The sequence below is a fragment of the Stylophora pistillata genome, chromosome 9 (genome assembly GCF_964205215.1).
Source record: "Stylophora pistillata chromosome 9, jaStyPist1.2, whole genome shotgun sequence".
NCBI lineage: Eukaryota > Metazoa > Cnidaria > Anthozoa > Scleractinia > Pocilloporidae > Stylophora > Stylophora pistillata.
In genome coordinates, this window is record NC_142527.1 from 1,495,201 (window position 1) to 1,516,565 (window position 21,365).

A 21,365-nucleotide genomic window follows, 5' to 3' on the forward strand; every position below is an offset into this window, starting at 1 on the left:
ATGATCGATTCTCGCGAAAGGGCAAACACAGGATAGAGCTGCACTGGAAAGAAATATCAGGGAAGATGAAAAAGAAAATTTACAGCAAACTGCAAAAATTGAACTCCCTGCTGTTGTCCTTCAGCCTTGAAAGCGCGAAAACGAAAATTAACAATTACAGGGAAATGTGCCCGGCCATGCCAAGCTGTTTAGATACTAGATTTGCCTTTGCCGTTATCTTAACGTTTCAACTTACTTTTGAACCCAGCAAAGTTCAAAACTAAAAGCGTCAAGTTTTTAGTCGACCACCCTCATTTAGCAACTGTTTTCTGGTGTCAAATTTTGATGTGCAAGAAGAGTGGCTTTAATTTCAGTTTGTCTTTTTCGTTTCATTTATCGGTTTGTACACTACAGGCAAAACAAGAAGGACATTTGTTTTCATGCAACTAATGTCCTTGTCCAGATTTGTACACGGCAAGTTTACAAGCGAAATTCGTTTTAAAACGAAAACAACTTTTGAAATGCTCATGGAATCAAGAGGCAATAATTTGCGCGATGTAATGTCAAAACCTGCCATTTCTTTAGAAAATTCACATGGAAAAATGAAAAGAACACATACCTTGCAATATCAGTTTCTCAAAAGAAGAATTGTTCATGAAAGCGAATCAAACCTGAGTAACTTATTCCTACATATCTTCCCTGAAGCCTTAACAGCCGCCTAGCGCGAATATTTAAATAAAGACGCAAACAAAACGCGAGAACGAAACTTTTCAAATACCACAAAATCGCACTTGTCACTGAGGGTCGAGAAGGGAAGACAACTTCTCAGTAATGAATTTTCATGATAAATAATGTTTCATGTGAAATGCAAATATAAGCAAAACTTGACTTAACTGTGTCATTGTTTTTATTACAATTGATCGGTTGATATCTTTTATCGCACAAAACAAAGGATTTTACACGCACTTTTGAAAAGTTACAAATTCGAATCAGTACTGTAAGGTTTGAATACTTTCATCTGCAAACTTTGGTGGACTATACTGCTCCTGGCCAAAGCTCGATTCTTGAAATGCGTTCGCAATCTCGCTTATTTGAGTACTTTGGAGAGAGCAGATGTTTTCTGCACTTCTCCCACACATCTCAACAGGAAATACAAATCGGAGACGGTCCAACAGAGTGACAATCAGAAACTTCATCATCAGTTTAACATCTAATAAGACTAAAGGAGCTCTTTTAATTATCTTAAAACACTCTTTCTTTCAATTCACTTTTTGACTACCTACACTTACTCTTCGTGTCTTCTCAACCAATCAAAATAAAGAAAACAACTAAGAATAATTTGGAGACTTGACTCGTTTTCCTTCTGAGTACTACAAGGTTTGATTGGTCATATGATAAAAACATTATTAAATTAATATTAATCAAACGTATTTTTTAGGGCGCACACATATTGGCTTTCGATGTCACACCAATCAACAGCACGAAACCAAAGAAACAAATTATTAAATTACACCTAATTAAACATTGACAGATGATTCCATTGACTTTTCCTTTTCTTGTCCATAACCTTATTTTCCATTTGTTTTTTTGTTCTTGTCCATAATCTTATTTTCCATTGGCTTTTCCTGTTCCCATCCATAATCTTATTTTCCATTTGTTTTTCTTGTTCTTGTCCATAAACTTATTTTCCATTAATTTTTCCTTTTCTCGTCCATAACCTTATTTTCCATTCGATTTTCCTGTTCGCGTCCATAACCTTATTTCCCCTTCTTTTTTCTTCCTCGTCTCCAAGGTTGTCGCGACCCAGCAGTGGTGAACGTGATGCACTGAAATACAACCATTACTAGTGTCACAAACAAGAAACAGGGAAAAAAGAAAAAAAACTCGTAATTTATTTTTGTTGTAGATGCAAATCAGTATCACACATCAATCCCACCCTCACTAACAGTCTTTTTATTTTCTAAGTCCGAGAAAACTGATCGAGAAAATTTGACAAAATTCCCCTCAGTACGTACATACATGCATACATACATGCATACATGCATGCATACATGCATACATACATGCATACATACATGCATACATACATGCATACATACATGCATACATACATGCATACATACATGCATACATACATGCATACATGCATCCATACATGCATACATACATGCATACATGCATGCATACATGCATGTATACATGCATACATACATGCATACATACATACTTTATTGACTTTCCCCAAAGGAGGCTTTTCAAGGACAATATACAAGCGTTACTAATCACAAATAAGAATAACAATGACTAAAATACGATCCCAAGACTCATAGCATATACTAAGAAGGCTCTAAAAATTATAAAAATATATAAATAGAAAAATACATTTCGTTGAGTAGTTTGGTTTTCAGACAATTTTTGAAGACAGTGACTGAATCGCACAATTTAAGAGAGTGATCTAAGGAATTCCATAAGTTAACTATTCTATAATGAAAAGTTCTTTGGCCGCTAGCGGTTTTAAAAAGTGGAATATTCAACAATTGTGAGTTTCTTGTATTACAACCGCTCACCTCTGCTCGCTTTAAGAATTTTGAGGACATCTATTTAGGGGCGTGGCCCGTCATACCTTTAAAGGCCATTGCAGCACTTGGATAATACAACTGGTTTGCCACAGATAGCCAGTTAAGCTTTTTACGAATGGGCGTAATACGATCGTACTTACGCGCTCCGCTCACAATGCGGCAGGCAAAGTTTTGCACAGCCTGCAGTTTTTAATATTACATTTCGATGTATTTGCCCATACATTAGAACAATAAAATAATTTACTAAAAACTCAATCGCATTTAAGGGTATTGAGTTTTGTTTTATGTGCGTCTCACTTGTTTAAAAATAGGCAGTCAATGACTGCATGTAGCTTACTGTACCTGTTATTACTTAGAATACCGTATTTAACCGCGCCCTAAAACGACACTAGAAATTACTCACAACTCAAGATATCGTGCAACCACAAATTTAAGCTGCGCGATGAACGGAAACAAATATATTATTATAATATGCTAACACATTGACACCTGAACCACCCGTAACCGCCCCTACCTCCCTTCCCCGACTTTCCCTCATGGTTAGGATTAGGAGTTCAACAAAACAATAAGAATCCGTCATTTACACAAATATTTTGATGGCGTCAGGGGGTACTATAAGGCCATCATTCTATGCGTTCATACTAAGGGGCCGACCATTTAACTCTTGAGGGGGGAGGGGTGGGCGATTTAAAAAAAAAAAACTTCCTGAAAGCGCTTGGTGGAAGAAAAAAATTGCATGCAGCCCAAATGTAACAGAAGAAAAAGGGCATTTAGAACGGAAAAAATAGCAGATTGCTAAAAAATAATTTCTTGATGACCAGAAATTTCCTATGACCCTCAAAAATTAAATGGTCGGCCCTAAACGATCAAACCACAGGTGGCCTAAGCTTTGTCATAGGCTCTTTCACAGTGAATAATTAAAGAGTTTGTATAGTGTTTTAGTTGGACTTGCTTTTGAGCTCCGTAGATGTAAAGTTGTGTGAAATGATCAAAGAAATAAAGTCATACCTTCGTAGAGAGTAGTCTGTGTTGTTCTCCTCGCGATTTGAGGCCGTTTTGATGTGTTTTAGCTTGACGCCCTAAATTACCGTGCATAAAATACGGGAAGGTGGCAAACTTCTGTTGACACTTGCTCGCCAAAATCGCTCGAAAACAACACTTAAATACTTTCCCTCGAATCAAAATTCGGCAGCACGAAAGCCAAATAGTTGCCCTTTAAGTTCACCGAAAAAAATCCCACAAAAGTCGGTTTGTCGAGCAACCAATCCAGCGAGAATTTCAAATTAACGGCCGTTCGGAATTCTTCTAATGCGTGGAAGAAACTTCTTGTGCAGCTGAGAGACCGTTTTGTACTCTCAGCTGCAGGAGAAGTTCCTTCTACGCATTAGAAGAATTCCAAACGGCCGTTAATTTGAAATTCTCGCTGGAATTGGTTGCTCGACAAACCGACTTTTGTGGGATTTTTTTCGGTGAACTTAAAGAGCAACTATTTGGCTTTCGAGCTGCCGAGTTTTGATTCGAGGGAAAGTATTTAAGTGTTGTTTTCGAGCGATTTTGGCGAGCATGTGTCAACAGAAGTTTCAGACCGTCCCGTATTTTATGCACGGTAATTTAGGGCGTCAAGCTAAAACACATCAAAACGGCCTCAAATCGCGAGGAGAACAACACAGACTACTCTCTACGAAAGTAAGACTTTATTTCTTTGATCATTTCACACAACTTAACATTTACGGAGCTCAAAAGCAAGTCCAACTAAACCACTATACAAACTCTTTAATTATTCACTGTGAAAGAGCCTCTGACAGAGCTTGGGCCACCTGTGATCAAACTTGAAAAAAAGAGAGCGTCCGCGCTGCCGACCTTCAAAATTTTCAAGTCGGAATTTTCGTTCCTTTGCGATCAAGCTAGACATTGTGTAACTCATAATATAAAGTAGCAGTGCTATCTAATACTCTGTCAGGAAAATAATGGATACCAAGGTCGTAAAGGTGACAGAATAAGCTCTTGAGTCAACGACACTACAATTCTCCAAAACGATGCGAACTGTGGCCGTAAACCGAAACCGAACTTCCCAACTTCAAGCAGAGCCCAGCGACAATTTGACAATTCTATTGCCCGGTAAATATTACGTTTGATTAACTATGTGTTCAAAAAGTATTGTTTAATTGAAGATTTTGTGTCAAATCGTAGTACTTTCAGAATTTTCAACATAACACTACGCAATTTCTTGCCCTGAAGTGAACCAAACAATGAACTACGCATGATGAATTTTACCGCGTGGGCTTTGTACACGTAAGAAATTCGTACGTTTTTCGTTTATAACAGTAAATCAAGAACTGTTTTGAATAAAACTGTCGTCCTGAAATATCTCTTGTCCTCTCTTGGTCATTTTCGTCTTGCTTCCTATTAATAGAAACCATGAAACTTGTGATCTCTTCACACAAGGAGAAATTTGCATACTTCACTTTGAAGTCTGATCCGCATGCGAAAATATTTAGCGAATTTTATCTTTCATCTCGATTTTTTAGTAAAAAATCAATTGCAGGACAAATAATCGCCGCAATGCAACACATAAACTCCTTTGGGGGGCAAATATTTCATTTGCGGAGCAACTAGCAATGCGACACAAAACCTGCAGGAGACAAAAAAACTGCGATCACGATCGCCAACGGGAAGTACGAAAATCGGACGATATATATAGAAGACCGAAATGAGTTGCAAGCATTCTAGAAGGTTTCTATTGTTACAGACATACGGACGGACTTACACTCTGGATAGCGTAGTATCTACGACTTCACAGAAGTCTGTAGATACAAAAGGGAGTTAAGATCGGGGAAAATCGGATCAAAATCGATACGTTGTGGGCTCGGATTCTATTGTTACAGTCACTCAACAGGACAGCATAGTAGCTTACGCCTCTTTTAAAGGCAGTAAGCTACAAAAATCAAGTTTCAAGTTTAAAGATAAATGTGATGCTCAGTTCTTCTACAATGAAAATCAGAGGCAAACTTTGACGATTATTCTCACCTGCTGGTCGAGGAAATCGACAAGTTTTCCCAAAGAACAACTGATTCCGTCAGATTTTATTTGTTGATGCAGTGAAACCAACTCTAATGGCTGTGAGGGAAAAGAAACAGACAAGCGCCACATGAAATACATGCATAACTTTGTTTCTTAAGTTAGACCAGTTCTCCTTTCTTCTATTTTCAACACTTCTAAAAGATGCGTCATTAATTCTCCCTCCTCGCTCGAAACCTAGCACGCAGGAGAACCAGTTGGTATTAAAATCAAGTGTTTATGTTGCACACCACTTTAATCACGCGAAATAACTAACACAACAAACAGTAACGTTCTCCTCGACTTTCGTTTTTCACCGCCTTGTTTTTCTCGGGTGATGCTATATCGAAGGCGCTCGTCGAGGGTAAGAGTAAACGGTAAGTTTGGTCAGCGGGGAAATTATGAAACCCGCGAATATTTGCGAAAGCCAGCGAAAGGATGACATTTAAAACTGAAAACAGTTTTTCAGTGAGACACTAAAATGCGTAATCATGGCGGCGACTATTCAATCGTCTTTAAACAAATCGGAGATTGAGTTCCTTGAGGAAAACCTTGAAAATTGTTCTGTTAAAAACCAGTACTCACATCTACTCCTTTTTTTTTTTTGTCAAAGCGTCTGTAAAACTATAAATAACGGAGTCAAATCTGAACAGATTCAAAGTCTAATAATCTGATAAGTAAATGCATATCTAAAACTATACAGAAAAGAGAAAGGTGAATGGCAAATCTAGAACCCTAATTCTAGATTTTAGTTAATTTTTACAAAATCGTTGCAGAGTAGTGACGTAAATTGATATTGGAGAAGATTCTTCCTAGTGTGGGACTGACTTAAGACTAGGCTAGGCTGTGTACAATTCCTGAAAATCTTGTTCGTTATTTTACGAATCATTTGATGTTTCAGTGTTGACAAGTTTTTCGTATTACATTACTAAAAAAATTGACTTAACGCTCCAAGGAGAATCTCTATCAAACGTTACTGTTAGGTTTATTAGCGCATTGACAACCTTGTAAATTAGCTCAAACACACTGAAAACATTTGTATTAGTTTTTGTATATCTTTATACTTTGTTCAGTGCGATCTTACACATTTCGGGTTTGAACTTTTCGTTGGGAATAAGTGGTACAGCTTACATGACATATTTTATATTTAACCGCTGTACTATAAATTTGTGTGTTCGACCCTCGACGAGCGCCTTCGATATAGCATCCCCCGTTTTTCTCGTACGATGCTTTTCTTTTTTTTTAATCCCATAATAATCACCTGGGCTAGTCCCAGTTACTCTCGTCCTGCTTGCTACATTTACTTACCAGGAAGTCATAACTGAGAAAATTTTGTAAGTTTAACTAAGAGTGAGGATAACATAATTCGCTTGTAACATATCTAGCATGATTTTAAGATTTGAATACCTCTTCCTTTAGAGATCTCTGTGCTTTACCTGAAACTGTAAAACTTTTTTGAAGAGTTCTTTGTTATCTCGAATGTAACAGGCCAGCTTCTCTTTCAGGTCTCCTCCACTGACCTTTTAGGAGAGGAAAAATTTGGAAATATTGGATATGCTGACATAATCATCTCTATGTTTTTACGATATATAAATGAATAAAGGCTGATAGTTTCGAAAGAAACTGTTTGGGGCTGCGTCGGTGGGAGTAACGAAATAATTTCGATATATCAACAAAGTTGAAATGGTAAATTGGCCACCGTAACGATTACAAAAGCGGACGTTTCGAGCGCTAGCCCTTCGTCGGAGCGAATAGAGGAATTGTGGGTTGTGTGTGCTTTTAAAGGCAGAAAATGGAGCTACGTTATTCCCACCAATAACGTAGCTCCATTTTCTGCCTTTAAAAGCACACAATTCCTCTATTCGCTCCGACGAAGGGCTAACGCTCGAAATGTCAGCTTTTGTAATCGTTACGGTGGCCAATTTACCATTTCAACTTTGTTGATATATCCAAATTTTTACGATATATAGCTTCAAACTTGTAAACCTGCCCAATCCCCGCCGGGCGATATATCAGTTTAGTTTTAATCAGTTGCAAGATATTCTTATTTATCAAGGGTGTTCAGTTTATTCCAATTGGGTATCAACTCTTAAGTTATCAATTATCAATTAAGTTATGCTCTTAAGTTATCAATTAAGTTATGCATATCAACTCTTAAGTTATCGAGAAGATTTTTACCTGCTGGGATGCTGTTATCGCGTCATCTTCAATCAGAATAGTACAGTCTCCAAATTCTGTATCTTCCTGATCACTGAACAAACAAACAAACACAGATAGAACAATCATGGAGTTCAGCTGGAGACAAATTAGGACACACAGAACAAGTATTAACTAATTCCCTGAGACAGCAGACCACATCCCAGAGGCACATTGACAAAGCATTTGCTTTAAAGCGCAGTTAAGTAAGTACAAAGAAAATTAATAAGAAAATATTATTTTACCCTCAAGAAAATAGACCTAATTTCACAAAAGGTTTTGCGCTTCGGCCGATTTTGAAAGTGAGAGTTCTCAGCACTTGGAAATGGTTTATAGTCACACAAAAAAATATCAGAGCCAAAGGAGTGACCGCACACGTTATACCATTCGTGACAGTCGAGTTCCACTCAGCACATTGCTCGAACGACTGATCGGGAATTGTGCGGAAATGTTGCGCTACGCGTAAGGAAGTAAGAAAACATCTTTATCTTCATTGAAAGTTGAAATACACAAACGTTCTCACCTGTTATCACTGCTCACTGTACCACTTCCTTCAACTTTATCAACAGGGTGCGAGACAGCGATACTGGAAGACAGCGGCTTCACTCTATTTGGAGCATGTTCTGTTTTACTTCCCTGTGTATGTAGTTCATCTATCAAAGACAAAGCAACTTGGTAGCTGAAACAGATATACCCTTCTAAAAGGGTCACGTTACTGATAAAATTGTACAACTATCGTTAACGCTGCCTTACTTGAATGTGTGTAATCATAGATCTCTTTAAGCTTCAAGATCATTTTCTTCTTCGGGAGAGCACGAACACCAAACTTGTGCAGCTCACTCTACAAAAAAAAAATGTAAGTCACTGAAAACATAACTATTATCAGTAAGATTGCATTCTTTTTTACTTTCTTTATTAAAATAATCTGACGGTCTCACCCCGTTAGAGCCAGTGACAGAATCAAAGCTCACTGGTGAAATAAATGTTAAACATTATCCAACATCTGTGATAAATATGATGTTATTGCTGTCCGAGCCACTCAATATTATTTTGTCAGTTAATGGTAGTGTATTGATCTAAGTTCTTACCTTCAACACTGGAGTTGCCATCTCGATGTAGTTCGGCATTGGTGTTACTGGTTGTTTCGCCTTCTCTTCTACCTGCTTGATTGACTGAATGTGTGACTTTTTCCGACGCTTTGACGGAGCTCCATCATCTTCACTGCTACCATCACTGTCCTGGACTTTTCGTTGACTTGAGGGAGCTTTCCTTTTACCTTTATTTGTCGCTGCAGCATTCACTTGCGACGGCAAAACATTGTGTTTCTCTATATCTTTATTACAATGGCGTTTCACCGTTGCTGCTACATCACTATCAACATTGAAAACCTCAAGTTTGTTTAATCCGTCAATATCAACATTAAAGCCCCCATCGTCATAGAAATCAAACTCGTCACCAAGTGAAATGCTTTCTACTTGCTGTTTCCTTTTAGCTGTGGAGTTCATATCTTGCTCATAACCGCTGTTATCTTCATTTCGGGTACAACTATCACTTCTGTCTGTATCACTGTCACCTTCATCATCATCGCTGATACAGAACCTTTTAATTCCACCAACACGCGCGGCTTTTAATCTCTCCTTCAGTGGTACGTTAAGATCAATCTTTACCACTCCTGCCTTTCGTGGGTTTTCGTTGTCATCTGAATTCTGTTCGAACTCCAATTTCTTCACCGAGTGGTTCCTCTCATATTCTGAATGCCGCCTCGGCGCACGATGCGAGCTGAATGAACAAACCGAAGGCGACTCTGAAGATTGTGACGGCGGACTAGAACCCATTCCTCTTGTGGCTGGAGGTGACTTCCAATCAACTGGAAGACTGGGCGAGTCAAGATCGGGTGATAAAGCAATCTGTTGTGATGGAGGGGAAGTATAAGGTACTGGGGAGTTTGGAGGCAAAACAGCATCAAAGAAATCATTGCTCGGCGAGGGGATTGGTAGCGACATAATGTGACCAGGAGATGTGGTTGACAGAGGAAAGTCTCGGTTGATGCCAAGAACATGTAAAACATCCCCGCTAGATTCTACGTTTTCACAATTGAGAAGTTCTCTGGAATATAATTCATTTCCCCTTGAAATACCCTTTCTATCTGAAGGACAGGCCAATTTTTCTGGTGATTTCTTAGAGGTTTCAGAAATCTGCACTACGTAATCGTCTAAAGATGGGGAAACAGGAGGATTTCCAACCTCGATTACTTCTGAAATATAATCTTCGTTCAGATTTCTAGGCGAGCAACTTCTGTTCTTAGAGCCTCTAGGGGATTTTGAACCCCGACGGGGTGTTCGCATTGGGGAACCACTGGCGGACGTGCGACCCCTCGGGGTCATTCGTGTTGGTGAAACATTACGAGTTTCAACGTTTCCTGATAATTTTGTCGGTTCACGTAGGTTGTCTTGTTTCCCACGAGACTCCTCTGAGGTCGTTAATCGCTTGGCTGATATTTCAACCCAAGATTTCTCAGTTACACCATTGTTTCTTGACTTAACTTTCGCTTGCTTCTTTCCTTTGCTACGTTCTGCACGCTGTCTCAGTTTGGACAGAAATTGGTTTGCTTCCTTTTTCCATTGTCGAGGTGATTTGGACGGAGAGCAACCACTAACAGTGACATCGCCGTCTTCACTGACAGAAAGTTTCGATAAGAATTTTGTTGAGGTGCTTCCCCTTCCCTCTCCTCCCCTCCCATGAGGAGTCTCTGGGACGATAGCCATATCGGTTTTTCGCGGAGAAACATCGAGGACCTAGAAAAAAAAAATTATGCACAGACGTGAATGACGAAATTTGTCATAAAAACTTCCAAGAAAGGATGAAATCTACTACCAGACAATGTCTTGACGGATTTAAAATTCGTCAAAATCTAATTATCGCTCATTTCTGGTACTCAGCCGCTGCAAAGACAGATTTTATTCGATTGATTGGAATGCAAAGTCAGATGAGGAACATGGTGCTAACGTGCTCTCATCCACTGCACTAAATGTTTTTTCTTCAAAGAGACGCATTTCACTTAGATGATATGATGAAAGCACCAACTGTTCGTTACTGTTATTTCGATGGTTTTTCCTTAAGACAGAAATCTAGCAATCTAGAATTGAAACAACAAACCAAAACTACAAACCTCCTCCTCATAATCACTGATCAATGTCATCGATTCGTTTACATCCATTTCTTCAGTGCTGCCCTCACTTTCCGCATAGTCTGACAAAGGTATTTCCCTTAGGGACCCCTCTAAGTCTTCCTTTTCCCGCCTATCCTCCTCTCCCGGGACAAACACAATTGCACAGCCAGGCTTGTTACAGCTTTCCGCCAAAATGTTAAGATCTTGGCTCGAATTCGGTTGAATTTCGCCTGAAACATCTGTTTCCTTTGCGTCCTCATGATCGACTTGATTTGCATCATTTAACAAATGTACAGACACGTTGTAGATATCGGTATTCTTGGGATAAGTTTCCACATTCATATCAATTTCCAAAGCTTCCTCTGGAAGGTGTGATTCTTCGCTATGATCAAAGGACTGTTCCAATCCCACTTCAAGTGTACAAATCTCTCTTATCCCGTGCGTGTGATCTCCACACTGTACTTCGACATCGTCCGGATTGTTGATCGTTTCTCCGTCTATGGTGCGTTCCTTACTAGAGTCACGTAAAAACGCATCATCCTCAGAAGACTCAGCCGACGCACAGTGATGGTAACGTAGTTTCTGTTCCTCTTTTTCGTTTGGAGGGGTTAGATGTTCCCTCTTGCTACTTGTATTTTCCTCTACTATACGTTCTCTTACATGGGTCCTATTAAACTGGAATTTCTCTCTTTTCTCTTTGTTTCCTGTCTGTTTAACAGGACTACGTGAACAGTCATCCTCTTCAGGAGCATTGCTTGATGCTTTACTTCCTTCAATACGAATACAAGACGGATTACCGTCTTTGAAGAGTACTCGCAACTTCTTTTCTGTTCCCTCAGACGCATAAGGATTCGAATCTCTCACAGATATTTCTTCACCAAACTTGTTTCGAAAATTACCAGTCAAACCTGATTCTAACTTGCTTGTCTGCTGTTCATTCAGATTTAATGGATTTTTCGGGGTATCCTTAAAATTTTCACTACCTTCCCTTTGAAGTGATTGAGTTTGGAAGATTATAATTTCTTCGATGTCATCATCGTTTAACTGGTCATTTGTAACTTCCTCTTCATCATCTTGTGGAGTTTGAAAATCCAAGCCAAAATCATTGTCTTGATCCCTTGTCCATAGATCTTGCTCAAATGTTTTCACATCAAGGACAACGCAATCACTAATGTTATCAGCATCTTCATTTTCTTGCACTTGCTTTAGCCGGAACATGGCGTCCTTACATGCTTTCAGAAGACATCGCAGTTGAAGCCTACAAACAAAAAAACAGTGTAAAACAATTCAAACATTTTGGATACATATTCTCTGTCTTCCTGCCGCTGAAATTGTTGTCAAAGTACGTTTTAAAATTGTTTACCTTTCAGCTAAAATTGTTATGTCACCCAACTCACAATGCTCAGGGACGATGACGTCACCAGTATACATGTGCCTTAGAGTAACTTCGAAAACAGATTGTTTAACTTCCTCAAACTGTAGATAAAGAACCACTCCATCTTTACATCCAGATCGTTGTTCCTCTAACATCTAAAGAAAAGCAGTAGGTATAGTGAATCAACAGCAAATACAAATGGACACTTTAGTGCAACCTCTCAGGTAAACATGAATTTGTTTGTTCGCTTTGTAAAGAGTAAATGACCTTACACTTGTTAACAACTCTACTACTGAAATGTAAAAGTCTTGTATTCTTAAACTAGAAAGAACTCTCTTGCTTAAAATAGTTGTTCATGAAAACAATAGAAATGTGACATGTACCTGTGCGAGAACATTGGATCTGAGGGACAAAATAAAGCTGTGTGCCATCAACTTTTTGCCATCTTTCAGATGAATAACAACATCACTGAGCCATGAGTTGTTTACCATGGATGATAAATCTTCAAGCAATTTTGAAACTCCACTAGGGACCATATGAGTTCCCTAATCAAGAAAGAAAAAAGACTAAGCCACTTTGCAATTAAAATTTTTTTCCTCAAACAGGGAAACTGTTACTTGGCTCAAACCTGGACAAGCTTTAAAAAGGAAAACTTTCTGCCGTATTTTACCTCATGATCATTTTGATTCTCTTTGTCATCACCACAGAAACTGCTGGCTGTTACCATCTGCTGGGAGTTTGCTGAAACATTAGAAATGTCGCCACCATCACAAAGATCCATCAACATTTGTACATTAACAGCTTGTGATGGTGTTATCGTTTCACATTCATCAACTCCACTTGGATTTCCTGACACCTGCATGTTGGACTCACATGCTAATGGGCCTGATGTCTCCTCATTGGTGGCAGCATTGGTGGCAGCATTGGTGGCAGCATTGGTGGCAGCTTTTGTGGCAGCGTTGGTGGCAGCATTGGTGGCAGCTTGATCATGAAAGGTATTGCAGTATACATTCTTTTGAACTGGTGAAGAAGAGAACTGCACGGGTTGTTTTGGTGAAGCAGATGGCAAGAGACCTGGTACATAGAATTCCTGATAGGACTGGTCCTTTGTGGATGCTAATGACCAAAGAGAGTTGGGACGAGGTGCCTGTTTAATAAAGTGGAAAATTTAGTACTTTCATCGCACAAGATAACATCACAATGCAAAAACTGAACATGAAGCCTTGGGAATTAGAAATAGAGCAGTGTACCACTGGCAAGTGCTTGTTGTATACATTAAAGAGATCTTTGTAAGAGAAGCAAAAACTAAAACTAAAAAAAATTAGAACTTACCTCTGATTCAAATGGTTTCCTGTCATTGTTTTCATCACCGTGTAAAACATTTAGAAATGACCTACTTAGTGAAGGATCAACAAGGGAAAAACATTCCTCAACCAGGACAATGTTATTTCCACTGTTTGCACACATTTCATTACCCTCTACTGTATTGCAATCTAATCCAGTCACACTGATTGCCTCTGATGTACTTGCAAAAGCAGTAGGATGTTCTTGTAGTGTCTTTTTACCAAGGAGAGTTTGATTGTCTGGAATTTTCTGAGCTAGTCGACTTGGAGCAAGAGCAGGAGTGCAAGAAATTTCATCCTCTTCATCAATTTCTTCCTTTAAGAATACAAAACAAAAATAAAATGAAAGACATGGATTTCAAGTCATAAGCAAACCACTGACAACTTACTCATTGTTGTCTTGTGTTTGACAAAAAATCAAAATGAAATCTTGGAGGAGAGTCACTCATATCACTGACTGTCATAAACATTAGATAAGTATGCAGAGATTCCAGCATATTCATCGAGTAAATTCTCATATTTAAACTATCTTATCATTGTTAGGTATGACAGTTGAGCTAACCGCCTCCCGGTTAGCTCAATTGGTTAGATTGCTGGACTGTTGTGCGGGAGGTCGAGGTCGATGGTTCAAGCCCCGGCCGGACCAACAATCAAGGTCTTAAAATAACTGAGGGGAATGCGCTACCTTTCTGTAATATCAAGAAATGGATAGACATTCTAGTCTTCTCAGATAAGGATGAATAAAACGTAGGTCCCGTCTCCTGTATCTATTAATTAGTTAATTTGGTTAGGCAGGGGATGTTAAAGAACCCACTCACGAGATTACTGTGATGTGGTCTGGCCTGTTTACTGGGAATTGGTGGGGAGGGAGCATCTTCAAATAAGTTTCCTTCGATTGTTTGTAAACTGCTGATGCAGTCCGGCCAAAGTCCCCCAAAAAGTGTTGTGATGTGCATTTGATCATATCCACATGTTAATTTGCGCAATATAAATATTAAATTAGTATTATTATTATGACCATTAAGTTATTATAGTAACACCATAGAGAAAGCAGATAAAAATAAACATCAATGTTGCAGGGTAACCAACAATTGAGTATGATAATGACTTCCACTCCAGCTTTCAAGAAATCACTTACTCTCACAGGCAACAGACTACCTAACTTGTACAATCCCACAAAATAACTGAATGTCACTCCATCGCATATAATAAATGTTTTTGGTTAAACAGCCATTTCTCCTAAAAAAATAGACTAAAATAAAACATACTCTTGTGCAAAGAACCTGTGCTGCTCTCATCATGACAGCTCTTTGAGCACTCTCATCATCTCTTAGCAACAAAGCTGGCAGTTCACTACCACTAAAGGAAACACAAAACATACATTACTGGAAAAAAAAACACAAAATAAGTCACAGCATCATTTGACTTTCTCCTGGTAAATGAATAAAAAATCTCAGTTTAAACAAATAGAAACATCAAGCCATAGAAAGTGCTTGAATAACTTTTTTCACTTGCTATGATCCATCATAAAACTCTCTTGTTTGCTGCGCTTACTCTTTCCTTTTTTGATACATTGCAACTGGTGAATAAAATTGTTTGTGCACACTGTCCATGGAATCTTCTCTATTTATTAGCAGTTCTTACCCTTTAATCTTCTTTCCTTTCCCCTTCACACCTTTTTTAAAATGTGCCTGTGGGGGTGGGGGTGGGGCCATGGAGGCTGACAAAGCCAAAGCAAGCTGAGTCTGTTCATCAAGGTCACTAAAGGGGGAAAAACAAAGGTCCAATATAATAGCAGTTTTTCAGTCCAACAGTCAGTACTTTGATGGTTCTGAGGAGTTTACTAAATCATGTATATGAACTTCATGCATTTAGAAATGGAAAGTGTAGAAATGTTTGGTTGAATTTTAATTGCCTAGGAAGATTGAGATTGTTCTCTTGTTATTTCAAACTATTCTTATTCAAAACCTTAATATAGGGAAAAGCAGAAACAAAATGATAATCACAACAAAGCTGTTGTGTATATAACGGCTTTATTGTAATCATAATCATAATTCACATTATATTACATTACATTACATTACAACTGGGTTATAGAGGGAGGAACTCAATCCCCATATTAACTATACCCCATATTATAATTATAATAAATTACATATATCTATACAAATACTTTAACAATACATACATACATAAGAATTTTAAAAATATGCTATAAATATATAAATCATTTAAAATAGACTTTTTTCAAAGCTTTTTTAAAGCTATTTACAGATTCATGATCTACGACATGATGGTAGCTTATTCCAACAATCAATATATCTGCTCCAGAAAGAATATTTAAATACATCCGTGCGAAAAAAAGGCTTGTAAAGTTTATAAGAGTGTGAGTTTCTAGATTTTCTATTACTGAAAGCCATAGTATCATTAATGTTTCCAGCAGAATATCCCTTTATAAACTTGAAAAGCTGGACTAAGCCCAGGAATTCTCTATGATGAGCAAGTGTTGGAAGATTGAGGGACTTTAGATGATCTTTGTAGGAAGTGTCTTTGCCAGCAATCCATCTTGTAATATTTCTTTGAACCCATTCAAGTTTATCGATCAAGTATATTTGGTGGGGGTTCCACACTTGACAAGCATACTCGAGTATTGGTCTAATCATAACTTTGTAGCCCTTGAGTAAAGCCTCAGGGTGTGACCCAAGGGTTCGTTTGAGTAAACCCAGCAATCTGTTTGATCGTGCCACAATAGAGAGAATGTGAGGTTTCCATGATAAATCGTCAGAGAAAATTACCCCAAGATGCTTATGAGTAGATACTTGGTCAATAGATTTATTGTCAATGGAGTAGTTGCATTGTGCATGATTTCTAGCTCTGGTGAACTTCATAGCCTCACCTTTATCAGCATTATTCCTTAAAAGCCATGAGCCACACCAAATACTGACTTAGTCAAGACTCTCCTGCGCAGTTTCTGACGTCAAAGAGGGAGGGCAATGATTGTAAATTAGAGCATCATCTGCAAAGAACACTGAAGGACTAGATAGATGATCGGGAATGTCATTCACATAAAATGAATAACAAGACGCCCAAGATGCTCCCCTATGATACTCCAGACCTAACAGGTGCCCAGTCAGATTGACAACCCTCCACCACAACACGTTGGACGTGTCCAAGGAGGAAGTCAGATAGCCATGAGTGGAGTGGTCCAATAATGCTAAAGCGCTCCAGCTTAAATAGAGGGCGATCATGAGGGACAGAATCAAATGCCTTTTCAAAGTCTAAGAATATCATATCAGTAGAGTGGTGTTCATCTAGTGCCTTTGCACACTCGTGGAAAAGATGAATAAGCTGAGACGTACAAGAGTAACTAGGGTGGAAGCCAAACTGGGAATCACTGAGAAGATTATTTGATTCTATAAAATCAAAAATGTGATTATATATTAGCTTTTCTAGGATCTTTACAATAAGACTTGTGAGGGAAATAGAGCGATAGTTCTTGACCTGCTCTTTCTGACCTTTCTTGAACACTGGCGTAATGTGTGCAGATTTCCATTCAATCGGTAAGGTGCCATGTTGAAGTGAGTGGTTAAATTATCAGTCAAAGGTCCTGATATTGCCGGCACTGCCTCCCAAAGCATACGTGCAAGAATGCCATCTGGTCCATGAGCTTTAGCGACAATTACACGAGTGAGCAATTTCCTGATCTCAGATTCACAGCAAGACAAAGATGAAATAATTTGATCAGTATATGGGTGAAGTTCTTCACGCAACTGTTCAGGGATGCCAGGACTACATGTAAACACCAATATAAAGAACTTGTTAAATAGTTGTGCTTTTTCAAAGCCATTTGCTCCTTTCTGGTTTTCAAAAGACACTTCAAGTGGAATGGATCTTGACTTTATCTTGGACTTTATATCTGTCCAGAAACATTTAGGATTGTCGCTATTTATTAGAGACTGAATATAATGCCAATGGCTTTTGTTAAGTTCTGATTTAACCTTGTTTCTACATTGTCTATATTTATCCCAGTCAGACTGTAGCTGAGAGAATTTGGCCTTCTTCCATAAGCGCTTCCTTTTATGAAAAAGACAACGAATAGCAGAAGTTAACCATGGGACATTTTTCTTTTTATTCAGATGTTGCTTACTGATGTTGTTATGAACAGCAGCGAAGAATAATTCCTTCCATTTGTTCAACATTTGCTCAATATTGTTCTCTAAGAATACACTGTCCCATAGGGCTTTTAAGAGATCGGAGCGAAAGCCCTTCCAATTAGCATTTTTATAATCATATACAATCTTTGATGCTTGAGGTGGGTGGGATTAATAAAAACATTGAGATCGAAATAAACAGTGTTATGGTCCGAAGTTCCGAGACCACAATCGACATCAATATCAGATAAGTGGTCTAGTGTGTTGGTTAAAATTAGATCCAATAGAGCTCTTCCTCGGGCAGGCTTGTCAACAAGTTCTGAGAAGCCAAAACTGTTAATAAGACAGTCACAAAAGACGTCGCTAATAGAATCAGGCTGACAGGGAGATGTGAAATTCCAGTCAATATTCGGTAGATTAAAATCCCCAAGAAGGAGGATGTTACACAATGAAGGTAACTTTTCCAATGATTGAACTAATTTACTGAGATAGGCCATATCACTGCTTGCAGGGCGATAGAAAATCTCAATGTAGTAAATTGAACAAGGATTGAAATGGACTTCACAGCATAGAATTTCACAGTCAGTTTCGAAGTCACAGTGACGATAACAGCGGAGACCTTTTCTTATGGCTAGTAAGACACCACCACCTCTACCCAGTCTATCTTTTCTGAATATATTGTAGTGGGATGATAGTAATTCTTGATCCATTATGTCGGAGTTGAGCCATGTCTCGGATATTGCAATAATATCTAGGTCCTTTGTAGAAGCCACAGCTTGAAGTTCACTTCTTTTATTTACAATGCTACGGGCATTTAAGCTGCAGCATTTTAGAATCGAGGAACTGGTTGGTTCAAGGTTTGGCTGAATATCATTAGATATTAGGAGAAACAGGATAAAAAGATATCTTTTGTTAATGTAGCGATGGCAAAGTTCTGACATCCTTGCCTTGACGAACTTTCGTTTACCAATGTTTCGAAATGAAGCGGCCAAACCATGAAAGCATCAACCAGAGGAGGCTTTTGATTTTTAGTACGATTTCTAGCGCTTTTTAGCCAAAGAATAGAAAGAAAAATAGCTGTAAGCAATAAGATAAAACGAGCCAAATGAAGAGCGTCCACCATGTTCGCGTCCTGGTCTTGCTCTGTACTATTCTTGAGTAACTTAACACTGCGTGGCACTATGTGTGATGCTTTCATCAAGTGTAAATACAGAAAAATAACAGATATTAGTGATGCCACTCAATGTTGATAAAATCATGTAAGGGCATTATATATTACAGTTCCTATATTGCATCTTGTTACATATTTCCAGATAGCAGTTATTGGAAGCCATTACAATTGTGGGACAACCAATTAATCTGCCATGCAGCTACTTTCTGTCTGCTTTCACTTATACCTAAAACAAGTGTCATCTCAGATATTTGTGAGAATAAAAATGTAGAATGGAATATTCTAAAAAATGATAGTATATGGAAAAGTTACAAGATCAAGGTTGGGAACAATGTATATGATATCTTACTGCTCAAGTGTAGCACCTCTCCTCTTTCTTTTCACTTCAATAAGATTTCTAATAGGACGCACATTTTCTTCAGATGCTGTAGTTATGGAAGTCTCGTCCTCCTGCTGTTTCTCCCGATGTACAATCTCCAACAACTGATGGGTTTCTACATTGTGCTGCTGCGCACATTTCTTGAGATGTGTTTGACGAGTCTGGAGGCATTAACACATAGATAAATGAGCTACAAATAGAGAACTGCAGTCTAAAATGATATCTACACAGAGTCAATAATCATGTCCAAGTTCAAAGGATGAATGATGTTCTTCAGCAGATATTCAGTTTGTGTTGCCATTAATTAACCATTGAGTGATAAGAATAACCAACCATTAGAACTTAGAATTGTCTAAGTACTGGTAAATCAAAATAAAGGCAAGTACGGATATATTGACCCAAATAATGATTATTGTAAATGGTACTGTTAATAAGAAACAAACAAAAACAAAAACACAAAAAACCTTTGCTGTTTTGAATCCTTTCCCACAAATAGGACATTGTGCCTGAACTAAAACTGAATTTGACAATGGCATTTCCTTTTCACTGGCCTGATCACAACACCGGTTTATGTGTTGTTGACGCCTTTGTGAGTTCATTCTTGATAAATCCTTTTGGCAGAGCTGACAGAAATATGAGTCTTCTCCAACGCCTTTAAAAATCACCTCTCGTGAACCTTGCTCCTTGACTCTGTTATCAGAGCAGCTGTCAAGACAACTGTTTATATGTTTGTTAATGGTATCCAAATTTTCTACTGATAAGAAGCTGAAACTGCAGACTGGACAAACCCTGTCATTTGAAGAGTTCTGCTTTTCATCAGAATGCTCCGTATATTTAGTAGTTTCTTCCTTGGATACAGTATCCATTTCATCTTGATCTTCTCTATCGAGATTCTGTTTATTGTTATCATTTTTTAAAAGTATGTTACCCACAATGACATTAAATTCGTGTGACTGGAGTAATGAACCATCTTCCGTTGATAGAGTTTTGATATTATCTCTGCAGTCAGCCTCATTGGTGGGTTTAGCATCCTTTGAATTTACAGTCTCAGATCTAGGAGTTTTGCATTTTTCTAAGCATAATGAAGGTTGTTTTAATTTTATAGCATTGCGGGTTCTTTTAAACTTAACCACATCCTCAGAGCATGCAGATCCAAGTTCTAAAGAGTCAATCCTCTTGCATCGAATGCCGTATAAATCATCTACAGCCTTTGACTTCACATCATCATTATTTTCATCTTCATTCTCACAAAAATTAAACTCATCAATTCTGTGATCTCCTGACACCCCAGCAGAAGGTTCGCCTTTGAGGTACTCATCACAAGCACAGCCAATGTCTCTAGTATATACTACTGATAAACGTGCTGAATGATCAGAACTTTCATCTGGACTTGAAGAAGCTGATTTTCTCGATCTGAGAGCTGTGTAAGATTTTCTGGCAGTTTCATTTAAGCAGAGATCACTTTTGGACAATTTCGTAGATTTAGATTGCTTCTTACGCGACAAGCATCGTTTATATTGTGTCCCTTTCACTTCACCCGTCATCTATAAATGAAGTTTTGCCCATAATATCCTTGAAAAATTTTCATCGATCAACGAGTCAATTCACTTTCAGTAAACAAAGAAGTCAATGTCAAGACGATTAAAAAGCTAGCTTGGATCTGCTCTTAAATTACATGAAATCCTTAAGATCCCACAAGCTGCATAAGTGATCAAGGATTAACCTTCTTTTCGTCAATTTTGTCTTGAACTTTACGACGAAATTCCAACGCCTGCTGAATATTGTACTTCCTTCTTTCCTCTTTTTCAGCGGGGTTAACGATCAGCTTATACCTATGATAAAATCCGAAGCCAAATAAAATCAAAGTCCCACCAAATACAATCGGAAATATAAGTCCCCTTGTAAACATGTTGCTGTACCTTCCAGTCGACGGCGCAAACCCGCCAAAATACTTTATGTAGACAGC

At 38.3% G+C, this 21,365-nt stretch overlaps 1 protein-coding gene and 1 long non-coding RNA gene across 3 annotated transcripts in view; one reads left to right on the forward strand and one right to left on the reverse strand.

Annotated features, from left to right (window-relative positions):
• LOC148722760 (uncharacterized) overlaps positions 1 to 19,790 on the forward strand; it is a 29,413-nt gene extending 9,623 nt beyond the window's left edge. The window contains exon 2 of the long non-coding RNA XR_015991514.1: positions 19,443 to 19,790. This is a non-coding gene — a long non-coding RNA (uncharacterized LOC148722760). The remainder of the gene's footprint in view (positions 1 to 19,442) is intronic.
• LOC148722762 (uncharacterized) lies at positions 869 to 21,343 on the reverse strand. 2 transcript variants are annotated; one of them, XM_088732535.1, is made up of 16 exons: positions 19,864 to 21,343; positions 19,370 to 19,560; positions 15,343 to 15,459; positions 14,967 to 15,057; positions 13,688 to 14,014; positions 13,026 to 13,502; positions 12,739 to 12,900; positions 12,344 to 12,510; positions 10,981 to 12,238; positions 8,900 to 10,606; positions 8,565 to 8,652; positions 8,335 to 8,464; positions 7,794 to 7,866; positions 7,052 to 7,135; positions 5,586 to 5,675; positions 869 to 1,805 (listed from the first exon to the last, which is right to left on the reverse strand). In XM_088732535.1, the coding sequence occupies exons 1-16, from the start codon at positions 20,941 to 20,943 to the stop codon at positions 1,737 to 1,739; spliced, it is 6,111 nt and encodes a 2,036-aa protein (XP_088588661.1). In that variant the 5' UTR covers positions 20,944 to 21,343; the 3' UTR covers positions 869 to 1,736. The 2 variants fall into 2 exon arrangements, with proteins under 2 accessions (XP_088588661.1, XP_088588662.1); XM_088732536.1 differs by lacking the exon at positions 19,864 to 21,343 and having other exon boundaries at positions 19,386 to 19,521.
• Between the last annotated feature and the right edge of the window lie 22 nt (positions 21,344 to 21,365).

Excerpts from the sequence above, each read along its gene's own strand:
- LOC148722762 (XM_088732535.1), bottom strand. The coding sequence starts at position 20,943 with ATGACGGGTGAAGTGAAAGGGACACAATATAAACGATGCTTGTCGCGT. Across the intron at positions 15,460-19,369 it reads AGAGGTGCTACACTTGAGCA|TGACCTTGATGAACAGACTC; the intron begins GTAAGATATCAT and ends TTCCCCCTTTAG. Across the intron at positions 1,806-5,585 it reads TCGATTTCCTCGACCAGCAG|TGCATCACGTTCACCACTGC; the intron begins GTGAGAATAATC and ends GTTGTATTTCAG.